Source organism: Cupressus sempervirens, chromosome 2 (assembly GCF_028749045.1).
Source record: "Cupressus sempervirens isolate cs-2001-9-10 chromosome 2, ASM2874904v1, whole genome shotgun sequence".
NCBI classification, from domain to species: domain Eukaryota; kingdom Viridiplantae; phylum Streptophyta; class Pinopsida; order Cupressales; family Cupressaceae; genus Cupressus; species Cupressus sempervirens.
In genome coordinates, this window is record NC_143119.1 from 737,818,057 (window position 1) to 737,837,754 (window position 19,698).

A 19,698-nucleotide genomic window follows, 5' to 3' on the forward strand; every position below is an offset into this window, starting at 1 on the left:
ACAAATTCTTAAAGTGAACACCTTGTGTTCAAACGTGAAGAAGATAGCCGAGATTTCCTTCCCCATAGTGGTTGGACCCTATTCCTGTGCTTCTAGATCCGATGCTCAGAATCTAGTAAAGAATTTTGAAAGTAAGATCAAATTAGTTGACTATGAGGTAATTAGGCCTCAATATGATCCAGTCAACTTCGTAAGCGACCACTTAAAGTTGGAATATGCCTTCAAGCATGTTCCAGATATCTAGGACTTTTGGGCAGGATGTATTAATGAATACCAGACTCGGGAGAAATTTTGGTCTCGATTAACAATTTGATGAAATTAAGTTATATAACAATCCTGTTGATGTTTCTGACCTTGCAAATGATGAAGCCTACATGCATCCCACATCTTATGAGAAGATCAAAGGCACTCGTATTGTGTCTACCCCACCTGCAGGTCCAGTCATAGACACCATGGAGGTCCTCATGCATGGAATAATCAAGAGAACAAACAAATGGGTAAAGTGGACTCGTGCAAGGAAGAATACAATGGGAAGCAGTGGATCTATAAGTGGAGTTTCTTCTGGAGCTGCCCAATCAACTATAGCAACTACAACCACAACAACTACTTCAACATCTGCAGGCCTAGCTCAGTCTATTGGGCAAGGTGGAGACCAACCTCCAGATAAAAATGTGCCAATTACGCCTACCTGCGAAGGTGGATCTCTTCTTGATACTGGAAAATTTGGAGAGAAGGGGATAAGCACAATGAAAAGGATGAGGAGGAGCAAGAAACGTTAGTTGCTAAGCTGGCCTCCCCTGTTCAGGTCATCAGTTTGGATGGTGACACTAACCCCATGGATGGCCAAGAGCAGGATACATCACAACAAGGAGATACCTTCGCCCTCTCAGTGACTAAGGTCGTTGGCTTCCCTGCTGCTTCCCAGAGCAAACAAACTTCACCAGTTGCTAGGAAGTTGTTCGATCCTACTGCCCTGCAGTCTGCTATCAATGTGCTCTCTACTAAGTCATGGCTCAAGGAGACTATTGATAGAAAGAAGAGAAGATATGAAGAGGCCACTCCATCGAAAGATCTAATCACCTAAGTTACCTCTTCTCAGCCACCCTCCAAGAAAAAAAAGAAGCAAAAATCAATTGTTGCACTGGCCACCGATCCATCTACAAGCCACATGCCAGTAGAGATCGCAGAGCCACAAAAGGAGGGCAAATTCCATGAGCTTTCCACAAATGACTTCCAAATCAGAAAGGTGGATCTTGGTATCCCTGTTCATGACTCCATGGTGAACATATGGAAGTCCACCAATGAGAAGATTGAAGATAGGCTGGAAGAGCTCAAGGTGGAAAAGGAGGTCCTCAAGGCCCCAAACAAAGAGTTGATGGAATATATCAGATCTGCACTTGGGAGCACTTCATTAAGCCAATTTGACCCAAATGCATTGAACAAGAATCTACTCCTAAAGCTGCAACAAGAAAGACAATTCGGGCAAATTGGCCGAACATGGGTAGATCAGATGAAGGCTCAAAGTCCCACATTGATTGAAAGCTTGGGAAATCTAGTATTAGATGCTCATAAGCTACGAGAGGCAACTTCTAATCATCAGACCACCATACAAAAGGCAGCAGATGGACTAACAAAGCAATTAGCTCTACTGTAGGAAGTGATCGACATGAAGACCAATGTGGCTATCTCTCATGGGATCCTCAAAACAGGCCAAGAGTCATTGTTCAATGGAAACAATCTCTAGAGTTTATTGTTGAAAGCTCTGTGAGGTCTACAAATGAACTTAAAGATGTGCATGACCTTGTGCAGAAGGTCATTGATAAATTATTTGAATAACTAAAAGTATTGCATACATAGTCCTATGTGTCTACTAATGGCAAACTTGTGGATGTTGAGAGGATGAAACCAAAGCTCCTATCATTCGTTGATGAAGCTACTGATCCATTAAATTTCCAAATTTCAAAGATCCAGGAACTCTCATCAGCAGACTCGATCATAAAGAGGGCATCAGAGAAACTCCAATCGAAGGTCAAAATAGATGAGTTGATAGAGATGCATGACTACTGGATGGTTCAAGCTGACAATATAATCATTCCAAGTGTCGAGGACTTGGACAAAGTAACTGATGCTATGAAAGCTTACAGAGCTAAAGCAATTACTCCTAAGAAGGCATGATGTTCCGTCATTCTTCCAAACATCTATCTTTCTCTCCTTCTCCTTCTTTTTGTAGCCATTTATGGCATTTTGTCAGTCTCTGTAACAGACAATGATTCAAGCTTGTCCTATTTTTAGCTATTTTGTTCAGAGATGCTCTACGATGCAATCATCTAATGTAACTGACCATTTTGAGAAAGCCTATACATGTAACTTTTGGTTAATAAGATTGGCAAAATTACTATTGGGCAAGCCCCTGTAGCTAGGACTACTGCATGTGACTCTAACTCCATTTTTAATTCTGTTGTTCATTTAGCTTTAGTACAGTATATGGAATGAATGTGCTATTGTTGAAAATTGAATGAATGCAAATGAACTTGGTTATATTTCCTTCGTTCAATAGATTGTATGCCTTACTTTCTTCACCATAAGTATCTTTTTGTTCTTTACATCGTAGTTCATGAGTGTAGTATAGTTCATTGCATGAGAGGTCCGAAAACTGACTAATGAAGTAGCTAAAAGATAGACAATCTAAGTATTGTCAAAATATTAATGAACTTCGTAATCTAGGAATTACTCATTCTACCACCTTTCCTACTCTCTTGCTGTTCTAGTTGGTTATGCATGTTTCCATATTTTGCATTAAAGTTAAAGTAAATTAGGTTTCAGGCATGACATGTGGAACACATTATGAATCCTACTATCAAGCGGTAACTCAATCTCATAGGCAACCTCTCTAACCCGCTTGAGTACTCTATATGGATCGTAAAAGCAAGGTTTGAGCTTTTCGGTTCCTCTCCCTTTAAGGTGCTCTGTTTGTAGGGCTATAAGCGAAGGAAAACCATGTCACCACATCAAATGCTCTCTCAGTCCTGTGCCGATCAGCATACATCTTTTGATGATTCTTAGCATGTTGTAAGTTCTCCCTGAGACATGGTTCTCATGTAACCAATGTTGTGCCAAAGGAACTCTGTTGTCATTCAATGCCAAATCAACAAAAGACAATAAAGGTCCCGAAAAGGAGTCATATCTATAGACATGTAGTGCACAGTATTATAACAATACTTGCCCAAATAAAACCAATGCACCCATGCCTTCTACTACCTTGACACATAATTGCGCAAATACCCCTCAATCCACTTATTAACTATCTCGGCTTGTCCATCCGTTTGAGGGTGGTAGCTGATACTATGTGTCAACTCAGTGCCCGCAAGCCTGAAAAGTTCCTATCAAAAAGAACTCATGAACTTGTTGTCCTTGTCACTCACTATAGTCTTAGGAAGGCCATGGAGTCTAAACACCTCTCTAAAGAATAGCTCAGCTACCTAGGATGTTGTGAAATCAATTGCAATTGGAAAGAAGTGGGCATATTTAATCAATCTGTCCACCACTACATAAATACAATCCTTCCCCTAGACTCGAGGAAAACCTATAATGAAATCCATTGAGATTTATGTCCACTTTTATTCTAGTATAGGCAAGGGCTGCAACAAACCAGCAAGGAAAGTATGTTTTGACTTGTTTTGCTAACAAGTCATGCACTCACAAACATGGTGTAAGACATAATCATTGAGACCCTTGATGCCCTGTTGTAGGAGTATCATGAAATGCATGCAAAATTAGTTTCTTCAGCTGTGATTCGGGAACAAGATAGAGTTTGTTTTTGTAGTAGATGACATCATCAACCACATTGTATTTGTCATCCTGTACCAATCCATCCATGACATCACAAGCACGCTGATTTTTGGAGTACTCAACTAAAAGTTGAGCTTTCCAATCTGCTGAAATCTCACTTAATGAACATAGGGCAGCAAGTGACGGTTTTCTAGAAAGCGCATCAGCTATAGTATTGTTCTTCCCTTTAACAAACTCTATGTCAAAATCATAGGCTTGGACCTTGCTTACCCATTTTTGTTGACAATCATTGAGCTCTTTTTTATCAAGGAAATATTTCAAACTATTGTGGTTTGTACTTACCACAAATTTGTTGCCCCTAGTTACATACATCTACCTGATTTTCACAAGATTTTTTCAAAATTTTAAAATGTTGATTTTGGCGCAAAAAACTTGTATTTTCTTGTCAATCCAAACTTCTCGCAAGAAAATGATATATTGGCCACTTATCGGCGCTATTTTTAAACTATGCTTCAAACCAAAGTCTTGACATCTTGATTACAGTTAATTAATACAAATTTGTACGATATTCCAGACAGCAAGGAGGAGAGGAGATTACAAAACACCATGTGCCAGTGTTTGTAGAGGTCCTTCACACCTTTTAAAATTCTTCTATAGGACCCAACACAGCAAATGTGGGATGCAAAGCAGAAATGAAAAGGCATCAAAATAAAATAACAAAAAACAATTGGATACTTGCCCTGAGAATGAGACTAATAAGATCAATTTTCATTAAATAAATTTAGAGATTTTAGAGTGCATGTTAATTCTTATGTAAGAGAGATTTTCTAAAAAAATACGTTCCTCTTTGTTCTGCCCTCAAAAACACTACTGTTGTGTCTCTCTTAAGTAACCCCAAAAAAGTAAAAACTAGTTACCTGCCTTTACAGTACTGGTAACGTTTACGATTATGGACCCAGTGAACTACTTCAACTGCTTTTCTCCAGTTACCCAGATCACCTAACACTTGGATGATCTTTACCAAACGACCATCAGTGAACTTCATTCTTGCACTGTGCATCAGATTAGAGAGCTGCCATGTAGGCATTTTAACATTTACACCATCCAGCCTGTTCAGCATAACAAATTGTTCAATGGTCTTTTCAATATTGGAAGCTAGAACAAACAAAATGTTAAAAAGGAAAATCAGACTTGATGAAAGAATATGAAAGACTATTAATTGCAGGTTACAAAATTATACTGTGGATCATCCATGTGAGGATTAATTCCAAATATTTCCTCTGTATTGCCAATTTAGCAAAATGAATTATTTCCCTTGCAAAAGATAATTACCAAGACGGCCATCTAGAATTCAAAATCATTATTTTCGGATGTGAAATTGGAAGATACAAAAAAACTACTTCTGTAAGTGTGGAGAAAGGTGCAACAGGTTCAGATTACACACCAAAATCTACCAAAAAAAAATTAATTGTTTCCTTTAGCAAAATTTATGTGAAAAAATTATTTGGAAAAGAAAAAGAAAGTTCTAAAAACAAAAAATCATGCGAATGGTGGGAAGCAAGCAAATGTTCGCGGAATAAAGAGAGGAGGCCAATTTGATCCAGGAGGATCTCCCAACATTGGTTCCTGTAGTAATACCAAGATAATTCTCGATGCATACATTAACAATGGGAGCACTTCAATGGTCAGCAGCATAGATTGAAAACTTGCCATGTAGCTGACAACTCAAAGAGTACTTGACATCTTCTGCCAGGAGTTTTTGCAGGTTTAAATCATGAGTTGAAAGAGATAAGTTTTGGTATGTTGCAGCACCAAACTCATTGGTGCCCTGTAGGACAATCTAATGAAAACCAAGTTTTTTACTAGTTCTGCAAAGATCTTAATTTAAGTATTTTTATGAGTTAAAAAAGATTTTGAATTTGGGGTATGTCAAGTTTGATTCAAGTTCAAGTTTGCAAACTATGACACTAGTATGTTTCGTCAACATCAATTTTGTAGCTATTAGCTGTTTCCTTTCTATGGCACTTTTGTTCAACTCATCTGATAAAAAAAATGAAACATAGATAGATTCAGCTGGCTTTGCAAACTCTGGAAAAAATGTCAAAATTATCTTTTAATATATTTTCTTTTCACCATAACATAATTCAGAAAAGATGATGTTTTGAATCTTGGTTCCACATTGAATACAGTCTATCATCAGCATAAATTGGACTTCTAGTGTTTTCTATGTATGAAGCTAACTATTTGGGGAGAATTTGAACAGTACAGAAATAAATAATGAAAATCAATAGATGAACAACACATAAATTTATGTTGAAAACATAGCAATGTAGCAGAAAAAACTGAGCAAAGATCTCACAATATTTTATTATCTCAACAAGAATTAAATTAAAACAATCTCCAATTTGTAACAAGAAACACCTAGATGAAACGAGTGTGAGGTATTCCATTCATTCACATGAGAGATGGGTTGCTGGGAACCACTACTCATGAAACATGGGTAAATGAGTTTGACTCAAAAATTACACAGTTGAATCCTTATAGAAATATCACAATTTTACTTGCTATAAAAAATTCCGCCTACTTATCAATTGATGAGCTTAAGGGGCTTTCTAATGAATAACGGCACAACACTTCCTAAAGGTTTTACAAATGGGGTTGCAAGCAGAGTAGATTTAACAATGAACTCCATAGTTAAGTGTGCTCAAGCTGGAGTAGTATTGGGATGGGTGACCTCTCGGGAAGTCTTGGTGCTTCACTTGTGTGAGCATCACCTAGTTGCAATGAGTGCTAAATGTTCCATTAATTCTCATACAAGATGGGTTCATGTGAACCACTATTCATGAAACATGGGTCAATGAGTTTGACTCAAAATTGCACAATTATCACAATTTGATTTGTTGTGGAAAATATCTCCTATAGATCCTCACACTGGTTCCCTACATGTCAAATACTGGAACAACAAAGGTACCTTATGGTCCTTGTCGGGTCTTCCACAAGATGCACTTGGTTCTATTGACATTCTCTTTGTTACTGAGATTCGTGAGAGCCCCATTTGTCCTCCTCATGGCATCTCTGATTACCAATGGTTGTGTGCTTTTAGAGATAAGGTCAGGTGTTATAGTGGGGTCAGGGGCTCTAGTTGGGCTACTTGTTTGGTCCACGACCATCTCTCCAACACGACTTTCATGGTCCACTCTAACAATTCTGCTAGATTCATGGGGATCCGCATTGGCCAGACGACATCACATTCCAAAGACATCTTCATCACATTTTGTTATTTTCCATCAACTTCCTTGAACAATGTTGTCCATAGCACGGAGGGCGATGACCTAATTAAGGAACTTCATGAGTATATTACCAGTTATTCAACTATGGGTGGCATCCTTATTCTAGGAGACTTTAATGCACATACTAGAGACCTTCAAACTCTCCTTCGCGACTGTAGGTCTGATCCGGTTTGTATGGATGAGTCGGATTCGAGTGCTCTGGGCTTGCAGCATTTCTTTGAGGATAGTTTGAGACCCCTCGCTAGGTACGATTGTCATCTACTATAGTTATAAAAGTCCTCAGACTTGGTGATCCTAAATGGGCTTTCCTACTTCCCAGGTTCCAGCATTTTCACTTGCTAGGTGGCGACGCGATTGTTGTTGACTATGCTCTCCTTGATGCTTCCTCCATCCTCTCCATCATCTACTTCACATTTCCTGCCACTCCCTTGTCCATCACGCCCTCCTTAGCCTTATGCCCAAGGCCTCCATTTCCTCTCACCACCACCCCTTAGCTCCTAATGCAACCCCCAACCACACCTCATTTTGCCTCACTAAAAGTAACTATGACTTCTTTGTCCGCCACCTTTGGTGACTTCTCTCCCAAGATTTCTTCATCAACTCTGTGGATGCTTCCTCCATGTTTGATTCTCTTAAAACCACGCTATGGGAGTTTGCCCTCCTCTCCATTCCCCACCGCATCCCTTCCCTTTCCCATAGCCCCAAGCATAGGAGTTCTTGACGCATGAATCAATAGTTTGACAAAGACTACAAGTCCTTCCATTACTCGTTACGCATGGCCTTCTTCATCCTTTCTCCTTCGTTTGTCTAGTTAAGGCTCGCCTACCACTACTTTCGTCACAAGAAGTGGATGCTCTTCTTGATGTAGTGTACATCCCTCTATGTCTCTCTCTTATAGTCTCCAAAGGTCTTTTGGCACACCCTATTTCCTCGTCATCACCCCCCCCTCTACCCTAAATTACAACTCCCTCATTTCCCACTCCTCTACTCTCTATGGTATCCTCGGACAGTCCCCTCTCCGCCTTTACCCCTGCCTCATTGCCACCTCTTCACCTTCTCCAGCATCAATGAGGCAGTTAGATGCATGAATGGTAACAGGACAACAGATGAGTAAGGGTTTTAGGGAAAGCTCTTCAAGCTTGGTACTACAATCTTGGCTCCTTTCTCACAGTGCTCTTCAATAGAGTGGTTTGCATTAGCTTCCCAAATAGTTGGTCGCAACATAATATCTATCTGATTCATAAGTCTGAGGCAGACTCAAACCCTAACAACTACTGGACCATCACGGTTGGGCATACGTTTGCCAAACTCTATACCACCGTGTTGAACACTATCTTATTCAAGGAGCTTGATCGGCACCACTACCAGGCTATAGGGCAAGTCGGCTTCCGTATAGATTATCAGACCATTAACCATATCTTGACTTTGTCGACTATCATTGAGAAGGCTCAGCACCGTTTGACGAAAGTCAATTTCTACTTTGTAGACATTCACAAAGCCTTTGACCCTGTCCCTCGGGTGGCTCTCTTCCAAAGACTTAGGTAAATTGAGGTCTTTGAGACCGTTTTGGTGGCATTATGAGACTTTATGAGAGTGTAATCGACAGATTCAGGACTCCACAGGGATTTTCAGATCCTATTCAGAGCACCATTGTGGTGAAGGGCTTCCCTCTCTTCCTCACTCTTTTCGGCATCTATGTTAATGAGCGTGAGGCTTTCCTCTGTGATTTCTCACTCCCTCATGACGGCTGCTACATACACCATGTCTTGACCTCCATTCTACTATTTGTTGACGATGTGATTCTTTTGGCTTCATCCCTAGAGGGGATCTAGTGGCTTCTTCATGGGTTGGCCTCCTTTTGCATCTCGTAGCACTTAGCAGTGAACTTGGGGCAAGACCGTAGTGATGGTCTTCAACTACTTGAAAACATCGCATCTCCATTTCTAATACTAGGGCGTAGAGGTTGAGATCACATACTCTTACAGCTATCTAGGTGTTAAGTCAAATTGGAGGCGTGAAGGGTGAGAAAGCATTCAAGGTGTTTTCATCCATAAGTCTAGCCTTTTTCTCCTATTGGAGGCCAAGCAAAGGATTTTTTTATCAAGGAAGAAGATCGACATTCATAAACTTTTATTCACATCTTCGCTCTCTTCTCCTCAAACAAACATTAAGGCAAGTTATGACATGAATTCCATGAGGTTTTGTCTTTCATGATTTCCTTTTGGGTTTTGTGTTTAGTCAAAGCTGCTACATCAACATACTTGATCACATTCAAAGAAACATGTGTTACCAAGGTATGATGTATCTCATTTTCTAGATCTGACATTTGCTGCATGATAGCATAATTGCCTTTATTCCATTTCATTTCAATGTTGATTCCTAGACACGGGTTTGCCTGAGGCACACCTTTATCCAACATTCCCCATTTTTGTGTGCACAAAAATAGGTCGTTGAGCTATCGAAAAAAATCCAAAATGATCGGAAAGTGTCAAAGAACACTAGGAAAATTCAATCAAAAACATTAAGTATAGAATGCCAAAACCACTATGTGCCCAAGTATAGGGCATCAAACTTGTTCTACATCTAGAAATCAGGTGCCAAACCCATTTTGTACCTAGGTATAGCGTGCCAAACCCATTTTGTACCCTGCATTGTGTTCCCAGATTTCAGCCACAGGTCAAATCTATATTCTGGTTTTTGTTTCTTTACATTTCAGCTCTTTGTCAATCTATATTAAGTCAAATTTGTATTCTGGTTACCATTTCTATTCATTTCAGCTCTTTGTCAATCTTTATTAGTCTATTATTTCCAATTTTTCAATAACTTGCCTACTTTACTATTTATATTACATTTTCCTATCATTTCCATGTTCATCATTACATATTTGATGAAGGATAATTGTCCCATTAAGCAATTGAGTCTCCTCCTGGGCCTCATAGGGGTATCTTAGTTCGAATGTGCATTCTTGAAAAGGAGAAGTGATCGACCTCTTTACATTGCTTCCTTTTTCATATTGTATAGAGATATATGCACCATAGTTCCAAGACTTGGACTCAACATAGACTCAACAAAGCTAACCGCACTTGGGACTCGAGACTCACAAAGCTCTGCCAAAGTGAAAAAACACAAGAAATTTAGAGATTTTAAAGAATTTAAAACTTGCTTCATACACCTTTTATTAAATAAACCTATAAACACAGTAACATCAAATAGAAGCAAATTTGATCGCATAAACAAGCTTTATATCAATCACATAGCTATAAACTATAAATGCAAATTATCGCTTCAAGAATAGCATGCCTAATATATAATTATTCCCAAATATATGCAAAACTTGTAAAATATGAAATCCATGGAAACAAATGTTTCAACAAATACTAAAACAAAAACAAAAAGTCTATGCCCCAACAACTCAAACGATCAAAAACCTTTCCTATGAAGGCATCAGACATAGGTCCTAGATTGTATAGCAGCCATGAGAATTTTTTAACTACGAATATGCAAAGATTTGAGAAACAAGAAATAGGTATCATGTAGAGATTTATGATTGTCATATATTGCTGACCTTTTACTTTCTTAGGCTTATCCTCTGATGGGAATTTGGGGTTACACAAAAACAAGGTTGAGCAAAGAACCCCTTGTGGGGCTTTGAGGATGAAATGGAGAGGTGGAGAGATAGGTTTGGATCTTGGAGGATAGAGGAGAGAGGAGAGAACAAGATAAAGAGAGCTGGAGAGAGGGGATAGAGAAAGAGAGATAACAAGAGAGATGGGTCGAGAGATCAAGGCAAATAAAGAGAGTCAAATAGTAATTGTGAGAGGGTGTCGATAACAGTTTGTTGATTACTAAATTTGACTAAGTTTGAAAAGTTATAAGATCTTCTAACACCAAGAATTTGAATTGTAACTCCTAGATCTAAAACCATTTTCAAACATCTTGACAATATATACATGAAATATAACTAGAAGTACAAGGAAAAACACATATCAAAATGTGATATATATATATATATATATATATATATATATATATATATATATATATATATAATGTGCAATCATAAACCAAAAAAGGTGAAAATTTCAGACTTAACAAAACAAAAATTAGTTTTCGCTAGATGTCATATGGCTCGGAACACACAAAGTCTTGCTAAGTCTCACCATGTCTCAAAACTATGATATAAACTTATATTTATTGTTGGATCCATAACCCTACTAAATAATAGTCTGTTTTATGAATTGTATCTCAAATACAATCTAAAATGATTGCAGTATCTAAACTAGATTTATCTTTGTTATGATATTTTATTTGTAACTAGATTAATAGTTGTGAGTTTATTTCAAATTGGCAACTTAAGGAGATATCAGGGTTAAAAAAGCTACTTCTATCACAAGGAGGATCTGAGAATTAGTGTAAGGATCCTCTTGATGGACCCCAAATTTTTTGGTCTCCATTTGTGATGGTGCTTGAAATTTTGAGCTCCATTTTCTGTCTATTTTCACTGAGGAAAGATCGGAAACATGGGTTCTGTAATGACACATTATGTGTCAGTTCATGTTGTAGATGCAGGGGATAGTTCAAGGATGCTATAAATATTTATTTACAAACATCAAGAGAAAATCCCGAAGTTTTAGCAACAAGTATTGCTGCAGCCTTTGCTGCTAGGAAAAGTTCATGGGTTTCAGAAGTAGAGTTTAATATGGACTGCATTGACTTACCTGCCAAGCATTTGGCTACTACATATATGGCAGTGTCAAATTCTTCCACCTCTCAACATGATCCTTCAGGACTACATGTGATTTCAGGAACATTGCTTCTTGTGGGAGTCATTGGCTCAATGTCAGAACAGATGTCTCATTTGCTGAAAGCTTCAGGCAGTTTAAAGGCGGAGGCTAGGCTTAATTGTTCCAAAAGTATCACTTCTATAAAACCTGATATACGTCAAGCTGCAGTGAAGTCAGTAGTGAGTGCAACTGATTCTTAGAATTCTCTCCCAACCGGAGGTGCTCATGATTGGATAAATGGGTCATCTACAGGAGAAATGTCAAGGAACATCGTTGAGCTTTTAAGAGATTTAGTATTTACTCAGTGACAGCAACTAAAATTGAGGAGATTTCAAGTAAGTTGTTCTAAATTGCAAATAAGGCTGAGCTTCAACCTCTACCAAAACAGGATGGGCAGTCAGTATCTATGATTAGGCAATTAAAGCTAGGCACAATCAAGGAAGACACAGGATCTGGAGAAACAGTTGGCCAAGTTGGACCGTCTACTGACAACAAGAATGCTGCCTTGCATACAACAGAAATATGGCAGAATTTATTGACTAATGCTGTGAATGCTCCAAGCAATGATGGCGCAGAATCTTCTTCTGAAACCAGGATATGGTGGATCTTGCACATTATCTCTGCTTTTGGATGGGATGATGGATAATGGATTTCCTTTAACTACAGAATTTAATATCTTGAAGGAGATGATTACTCCACCAGATATAGTTAGTAGAGTGTTGAGTGTTGTAACCGGAGGTTCTTCCGCTGTCAATAATACTCTTCCAGGTGCTACAGCATCTAACATACCATGGCAAGCAGGCAACTTTAAACACGTAAACAATGATATTTATGTGGACCTTGTAGAGGAAATTGATGCCACTGTAAACTGGGTAAGGAAATTAAAGAATACGCCAATATATATAAAGCCACAATTAAGTTCAGATGCTGGAGTTCACTGAGTTAACATACTGGTTGGTGTGCGCAATGATCCTAGAGAGCCAATTGATTCAATAGTTTTAAATTTTACCTTTTCAAAATCTGATTTGACTGCAAACAATGGGACCATGGATGTCCTCACACACAAGGTTCGCATGTGGTCAGTAGTTTGAATAACCTGTACCTGTGAAAGCAGCGAGACCAATGTATCCATCGCAGGTAGAACGTTTTTTTTTTCTGGTCATTTCTAATGTTTGTCGTGTCTGTTGCAGGGTTAGGAGCACGTACGCAAGTGAGAGGGAAGTCGAGAGTTTTAGTAATGAATACGGAAGGAGAAACACTTGCAAATAGAAACTGTGGAGTTACCAGGCGTGAGGGATGAAACGTTAGAATACAATGGTTTGGAAATGTGCGCAGGAAGGAGAACTACTGGTTCAACAGCATACCCGACCCCGGCGGAGAACAAAACCAATGTGTCCAAAGATATGCGATTGCCCAGTATACTTATTTAAATAAATTTTTAAAGCGGGGTTTAGTTTATAAAGATGCAAAGTTTGTAAAGTTATCGGGTGGTTGTAATTTTGTTTAGGTAGGTGTTTTGGAAAGATGTCTTTTCATCTCGCACCCTTTCGTTCATTATAAGTATGAGATGCGTAAATCAAAGGACACACAACATTTGTCTTTCCATACTTGAACTTTTTCTTAGCCTGTCTTATGATATATTACATTTTGTCATCGGCAGAAGAATGACTTATTGAACTAAGCAACTGGAAGGTGGATTTTTTAGTAAATCTCATTCGATCTGGATAAATTTGTGGTAGATTGGTCATCCATGAAGAATGTCTACATATAATTTTTATTTTCCGGCAAAATCTGTAAGAAGAATTTATTTAATATATTTGCATTAGAGTTTAACTTGTTATTAATTGTGTCCTTTATAAATATCTTTTATTTATTTTTTATAAATATTTTAATATTCAGGATAAGTGGACGGGATCATTATCGTATTTTAAATTCGATAAGCATAAATATTGTGAAATATTTTATTTGTTTCCATATTTATGTCTAATTTGTCTCTGTAAGAGTTAAAGTGCATTTTAGACTTATTTAAAATTGCATTTAAATAATTGATCCTTCACGTCTGAATATTAAAATTATCTATAATTTAGATACATTAGATTTTATAAAGTTGTACGTTTCAGTTGATAATTTTTGACTCTATTGCCCATCTAATTAGGCACTGGTCTTTTGCTCCTAATTCATAATCCACATGCTGGCAATTGCTTGAATTCTTGCCTTTGAGAAATTAATATATTCATATATTGCATTTTAAAACGTTATCTCTATCATTTTCTTTTGTTCTCAGTTCATAAATCTCAAGTTTAAAGTTTTTCTATATTTCTTGCCATTTGGAAAATATTTATTGTGTTTGTGCTCTGATTGATCTGTTTTAAGTGTCTTGGATCTAAGTGTTTCATCCAAGATTAGGTGCACCCGCCTCGGTCTTGCAAAGCCGGAAGCGCAGGGGATTTAGATCACAATTGATTGATCCCGTCAAGTTGGCCTTAACCAGTTGGATATCCCAGCATCGAGCAGGCAAGGCTCGTAGGATTCCAATCTGCGGTTTTGGGAACCAACACCTCTAATCGAAAAGATTTGGTTAAAAATGTCATTGCTCGAGAACGAGAATCTAAAGAAATGCAAACTCTCATACCCCTAAATAAGAATAACCCTCTATTAATATTAAACTAAAGAGATAACCCTTAAACAAGGGCCGACCTATTTCATATTTAATATAAGTTAAAATTATATTGTTTTACAAGGGCCAACTGCCCTCAAGGAAAAATGAATTGAATTAGGAGGCATGCTGAAAGAAAAATGACAGCAATTCATTATACGGACAGGGCTGATCACCTTAAATTAAAGAGTGGCAATAAGTTGATCAAGGCTAATCATAACAGGTAGTGATTAGCTTTGAAGGGAGGTGTCCCTTTCAAGGCATAATGACCAATACAAAACAATTGGGGGAGGGTATAATGAGAGAGCAAATCAAAATATGTACCTCTACAATGATCAACAAACTCATAGGCATCAATCTATTGATGTAATGTCCCCATTTTTAGCAGGTTCCTACAGTTGGCCAGGTCAGTTCACCATCAATACCCTCATGAGATAACAGTGGGACTTGAAGGTCTCGATTGTGTGGTTATAGGCTTTCCAACAGCCTACGGTGTGTTTTGGCTCTATTTGAGAGACTTACTATTTATAGTAAGTCAATTTGTTGGTTCCAATGAGCTCACTTGAGTTAGAAGAGTTGGAGGATGCTCTCAGTTTTTATTTCAGACTTCTAGTTTGAGCTCCAAGAATCTTGGAGGGAGCATCTATTTATAGTAAGTCACCCTTCAGGTTCATTCATCATCTTTCATCATCGGGATCACTTTGGTGTTGTCAGATTTTTATTCTAATGCCTCTTCATTTGTTTTCACAAGACGGGTGAATTATTATTATTCATATAAATATGATGAGGTTGCTATTTTTGATAGTGTTGTTGGTTGCTCACCTCAGTATCATAGTTTGTTGGAAAAGTTTTAAATCATGGGAACAAGAAGCAGTGGCCTTACGTGTCAGAATTTTAAGTTATGGTGGAAAGTGTCATTTTCGAAGCCACAAGCAATTAATAAATCAAATTATAATGGCACTTCATTATATTTTAATGTTGTGTGTGGGAAGCTTCTTAAGTAAAGTTCATTTGGGAAACTTTGTGCTATTTCGAGATTATAAATATGAGCCCGTTTGATGAGTAAAGCATCCAATTATTTGATTATCTTATTTTGCTCTTGTCGTCTTTGTGACATTTTTGAGTCTGAAATGTCTGTGCCCTTGCTGAAGTATAAGGGTTTGGGATCTACAGCTGAAATATTGTAGATTTAATTCTGAGAATCCACAGCTGAGGTATTGTGGACTTTTGAGTTTTATTATTGTCTCCTCTTTCTATATTAACTATGGCTAAGGAGCATTTATACAATTGAATATTATAATTTCTTTATTATTGGACGAGGGTTTAGCCTGCAGATTGGAGTTTGGTAATTTTGGATATCCTAGTTTGTTCGATTTGCATCAGATTAGCATGTTGGATTTACAACTTGAATGCCAAGGGTTCTTGTATTTGGTGTCATTTCTATATTAATTTTGGGCAGCATTTGTAAGGGTAGACCATGAACGCTAGAGTGAAATTGGACCAGGCGGCTTTCAGTTTGACCTTGCAATTACATTCTACGGCAAAGACCAGGTTCTTAATTTGTAAAATTTAGTTTATATTACAATTTGAAAGTAAACAGGCTCGCTTCAAATTTTGATTTATAGCAATCAGCCAACAATTAAATTCCCTTTTCATTATATTGCTATATGGTTTGTTGATGAGTGAATTCAGAGGTTGGTGTGAATCATTTCAGAATTGTTTATTGGCGTTTGGATTTATTTATGCAAAACCTATAAGGCCAAAATTAAATAAATTTGTGATCAATTTGTTGTACATCCTAATATTGTGTTTGAAAATTTAAGACATCATATATCCTGTGATAATTGGGCTGCTTGCCAAGTGTTTGACAAAATGTCAAACCATTCAAATGTGAAAGAAATTGATGCTTGATTTAGCTATAACCAGATAGGGTTATTACAATAGTATCAGAGCAGTTTCCTGCCAACCTACAGGAATTGGGCTCAATCTTTATTTTGTTCGGTGCTGACTTTGAAGATTTTCAAATCTGATTTCTAGAGTGACCAACACTTTATTTTCTCCAGCTATGGACAAACATAGGACTGGCAGTTTTAGAAGTCAAAGGAGTAATGAGGAAGTTAGCGTAAAAATGAATGCCTTGCAAGAGAGTTTGGAGCAACTGAAGCTTCATCAACAGAGGTTAGCGGAGAGCTTGTCAGATCTCGCGACAATTGAGAGGGCAGCGAGGTACATGGTTTCCGCCTTTAGAAGGCCAACATCGAGGGTGCCAGGAAGGAAACTTGAGTTTTTCCCAACATGCGTCCATGATGTTGATGTACCTATATTTAGTATGACACCTCCTAGCCCCATTTGCAGTATTGATGATGGACTGATTTCACAGAAATCAGCAGATGTGTCAGTACCCTTGGTGGATAGCGGCATTGAGCTTGAGCAAATTGAGGCTCCCAGAGTTGTTGCAACTAATGCAGAGACAATTGAGGCAGTCGTTACTACTGACACTTCTGGCGCTCTCAAGGAGGGGATTATTATTGGAGATTTGTATGTGAGTTATCATAGTGTTTCTCCAGTACAGAAGGCAATTGCTTCCTCAAGTGGGACCAATGCATGTATGGAGTCACCCAGCTGTGATGTTGGTGATTTGTATGTTACAGCGGAGTTGGTAGATGTGGATGCAAATAGTATGAACACATCTAATGATACATTTGATGATGCTATAAGTTGCACCAGGTACGACATCCCTTGCCAAGTATTAGCTGATGACTCTGAGGAGGTTTTGGATGGGTCCTAGGATCAATGTTTACAGGATCTATCCTTTGAGGTGGAAGCTGAGACATGTGGGGATATTGATATTCTGAGGGCTTCCATTTCTTCGAATGAGGATTTGTGTGAGGGTAATGGCACACGTATGAATGATCTTGTGGTGGGCAGTTCTGATTTAGTTTCCTATCACAGTGCAATTAGTGAGATAGAGAGATTGCATAGGAGTCAGGGGTTACAGAGACATCATGTGACCAATCAGTTTAAGGTGATTGGTAGTGACATTTCTTCAGCTCTTGGGCATCATGATGTTGTCCGTCAGATGCTAGCTACATCTGGTTGGGGTGCTCCTATGTCTGATGAGCACGGTGATAGTACTCTTTCTCTAGCAGAGGTTCATGCGCTTCAAGAGGCTGTTAGAATCTTGAAGCATAATTACTCACAGCTAGTTGTTGACCAGGATTACCTTTTGGAGTGGGGAAGCACCTGTCATGAGACATTGTTAGAGAAAGGAGAGGTGGTGGAGCTCACCCAAGAGCTTGAGGTGACTGTGGACTCCCTTCAATGTACTCAGTAGGCTCTTCAAGAGTCACAATCACGATTGGATGAGGTGACCGTGGAGTTGGAGCATGTTCAAACAACACTAGCCCCAAATCCAATTCAATTGCATATTGTGGTTGGTGGCGAGTTTGCTCCTATGGTTGGGGATGATGGATGTGATGATGTGGTCAACACATTTGTCCAGGATATGGGTGCAATAGATATGGATGAGATGAGAGTATTAAGAGAGTTGGGCTCTCATGTTGATTTGCTTCCTTCTACTGGAAGCAAATCTATTTCTTCATCTCATACTGCTGATAGCATTGGATAGTTGTCAGTGTCACATTTTCTGAGGGATCAGTTATGGGTCGAAGGGGAGCAAGTTGATGCTTCCACATATAATTTCTACTGCACAGAGTCCTTCATGGAGTATCTATCGGAGAGTTCAGATGTGAGGGAGGATTCATACAGAGTGTCTCAGGGTACTCTCATCCGAGGCTCTTCTATTATTCAAAGGTTGGTGGGAAAGATTGTCGAGATTCTGTCTAGTATGCTTCCCCATAGGGATTTCGAGGTTGGGTTTACTGAGAGGGTTGCCTAGGATCCTTCTCGACCAATAGTTCAGAATAAAAGATTGGATCCATCTTCTGATTCCCAGTTTGATGATGATGAGCCCTTGATAGAGATTGGGAGTTTTATCGGCATTACACTGTGAGGAGTGCTCATCACTTTTCTTTTCACCCATAGGGAGAGGACTTGGTTTCATGTCAGTGTGGGTTGGCTCCAGTTTCATACCATCCATTATGGGATGGGTTAGCACCATCTTTTGCAAAAGGGATTGACAGCTGCAAGTTAGACCCCTTGCAGTATCTACACACCCGAGACAATTTGGCAGAGGTTAGAGTTGGTGGTAATGTTTCAATTACCTATGGTTTTTACCATCTCCACAATGCAGTTGGGTGTGAGTATCAGTTTGATGGAGACTCAGGTGTGGAGAAAATTGGTAATTCAGTTGGATTGAGTTCCAATGGGTTGTCATCACCATCAGCGTTTACAGTTAGTTTCCAGATGATTCTGTCATTCATATAAGTTATCTAGGTGTTGATGCTACAAGAGTTTCTTGTACACAGAAGGGTTAGTACCTAGTTCTACCTTTGGGATCCAGGGGGATTATGATGTTCATTTTGCTCCGAGATTGCTTGGGGACAAGCAATCTAAGGGAGGCAGGACTGTAATGTCCCCATTTTTAGTGGGTTCCAACAGTTGGCCAAGTCAATTCACCATCGCGACCCTCATGAGCTAACAGTGGGATTTGATTGTCTCAGTTGTGTCGTTATAGGCTTTCCAGCAACCTATGGTGTGTTTTGGCTCTATTTGAGAGACTTACTATTTATAGTAAATCAATCTGTTAGTTCCGATGAGCTCAGTTGAATTAGAGGAGTTGGAGGATAATCCCAATTTTTATTTCGAACTTCCAGTTTGAGCTCCAAGAATGTTCGAGGGAGCATCTATTTATAGAAAGTCACCCCATCAGGTTCATTCATCATCTTTCATCATCAGGATCAATTTGGTGTTGTCAGATTTTGATTATGATGCCTCTTCAATTGTTTCCGCAAGACGGGTGAATTATTATTATTATTCATATAAATACGTTGAGGTTACTATTTTTGATAGTGTTGTTGGATGTCACCTCATATCATAGCTTGTTGGAACCGAGACGAAAAGTTTTAAATCATGGGAACAAGAAATGGTGGCCTTACATGTCAAAATTTTAAGTTATAGTGGAAAAGGTCATTTTCGAGCCAAAAGCAATTAATAAATCAGATTATAATGGCACTTTATTATATTTTAATGTTGTGTGTGGGAAGCTTCTTAAGTGAAG

The 19,698-nt window shown here is 38.5% G+C and overlaps 1 protein-coding gene across 1 annotated transcript in view; it reads right to left on the bottom strand.

The window, feature by feature from the left end:
• Nucleotides 1-19,698, bottom strand: part of LOC149575494 (uncharacterized) — a 233,461-nt gene that overhangs the window by 178,749 nt on the left and 35,014 nt on the right. Inside the window, exon 2 of the mRNA XM_089815232.1 lies at nucleotides 4,707-4,898. Coding sequence (XP_089671358.1) covers nucleotides 4,707-4,898 — 192 coding nt within the window. The remainder of the gene's footprint in view (nucleotides 1-4,706; nucleotides 4,899-19,698) is intronic.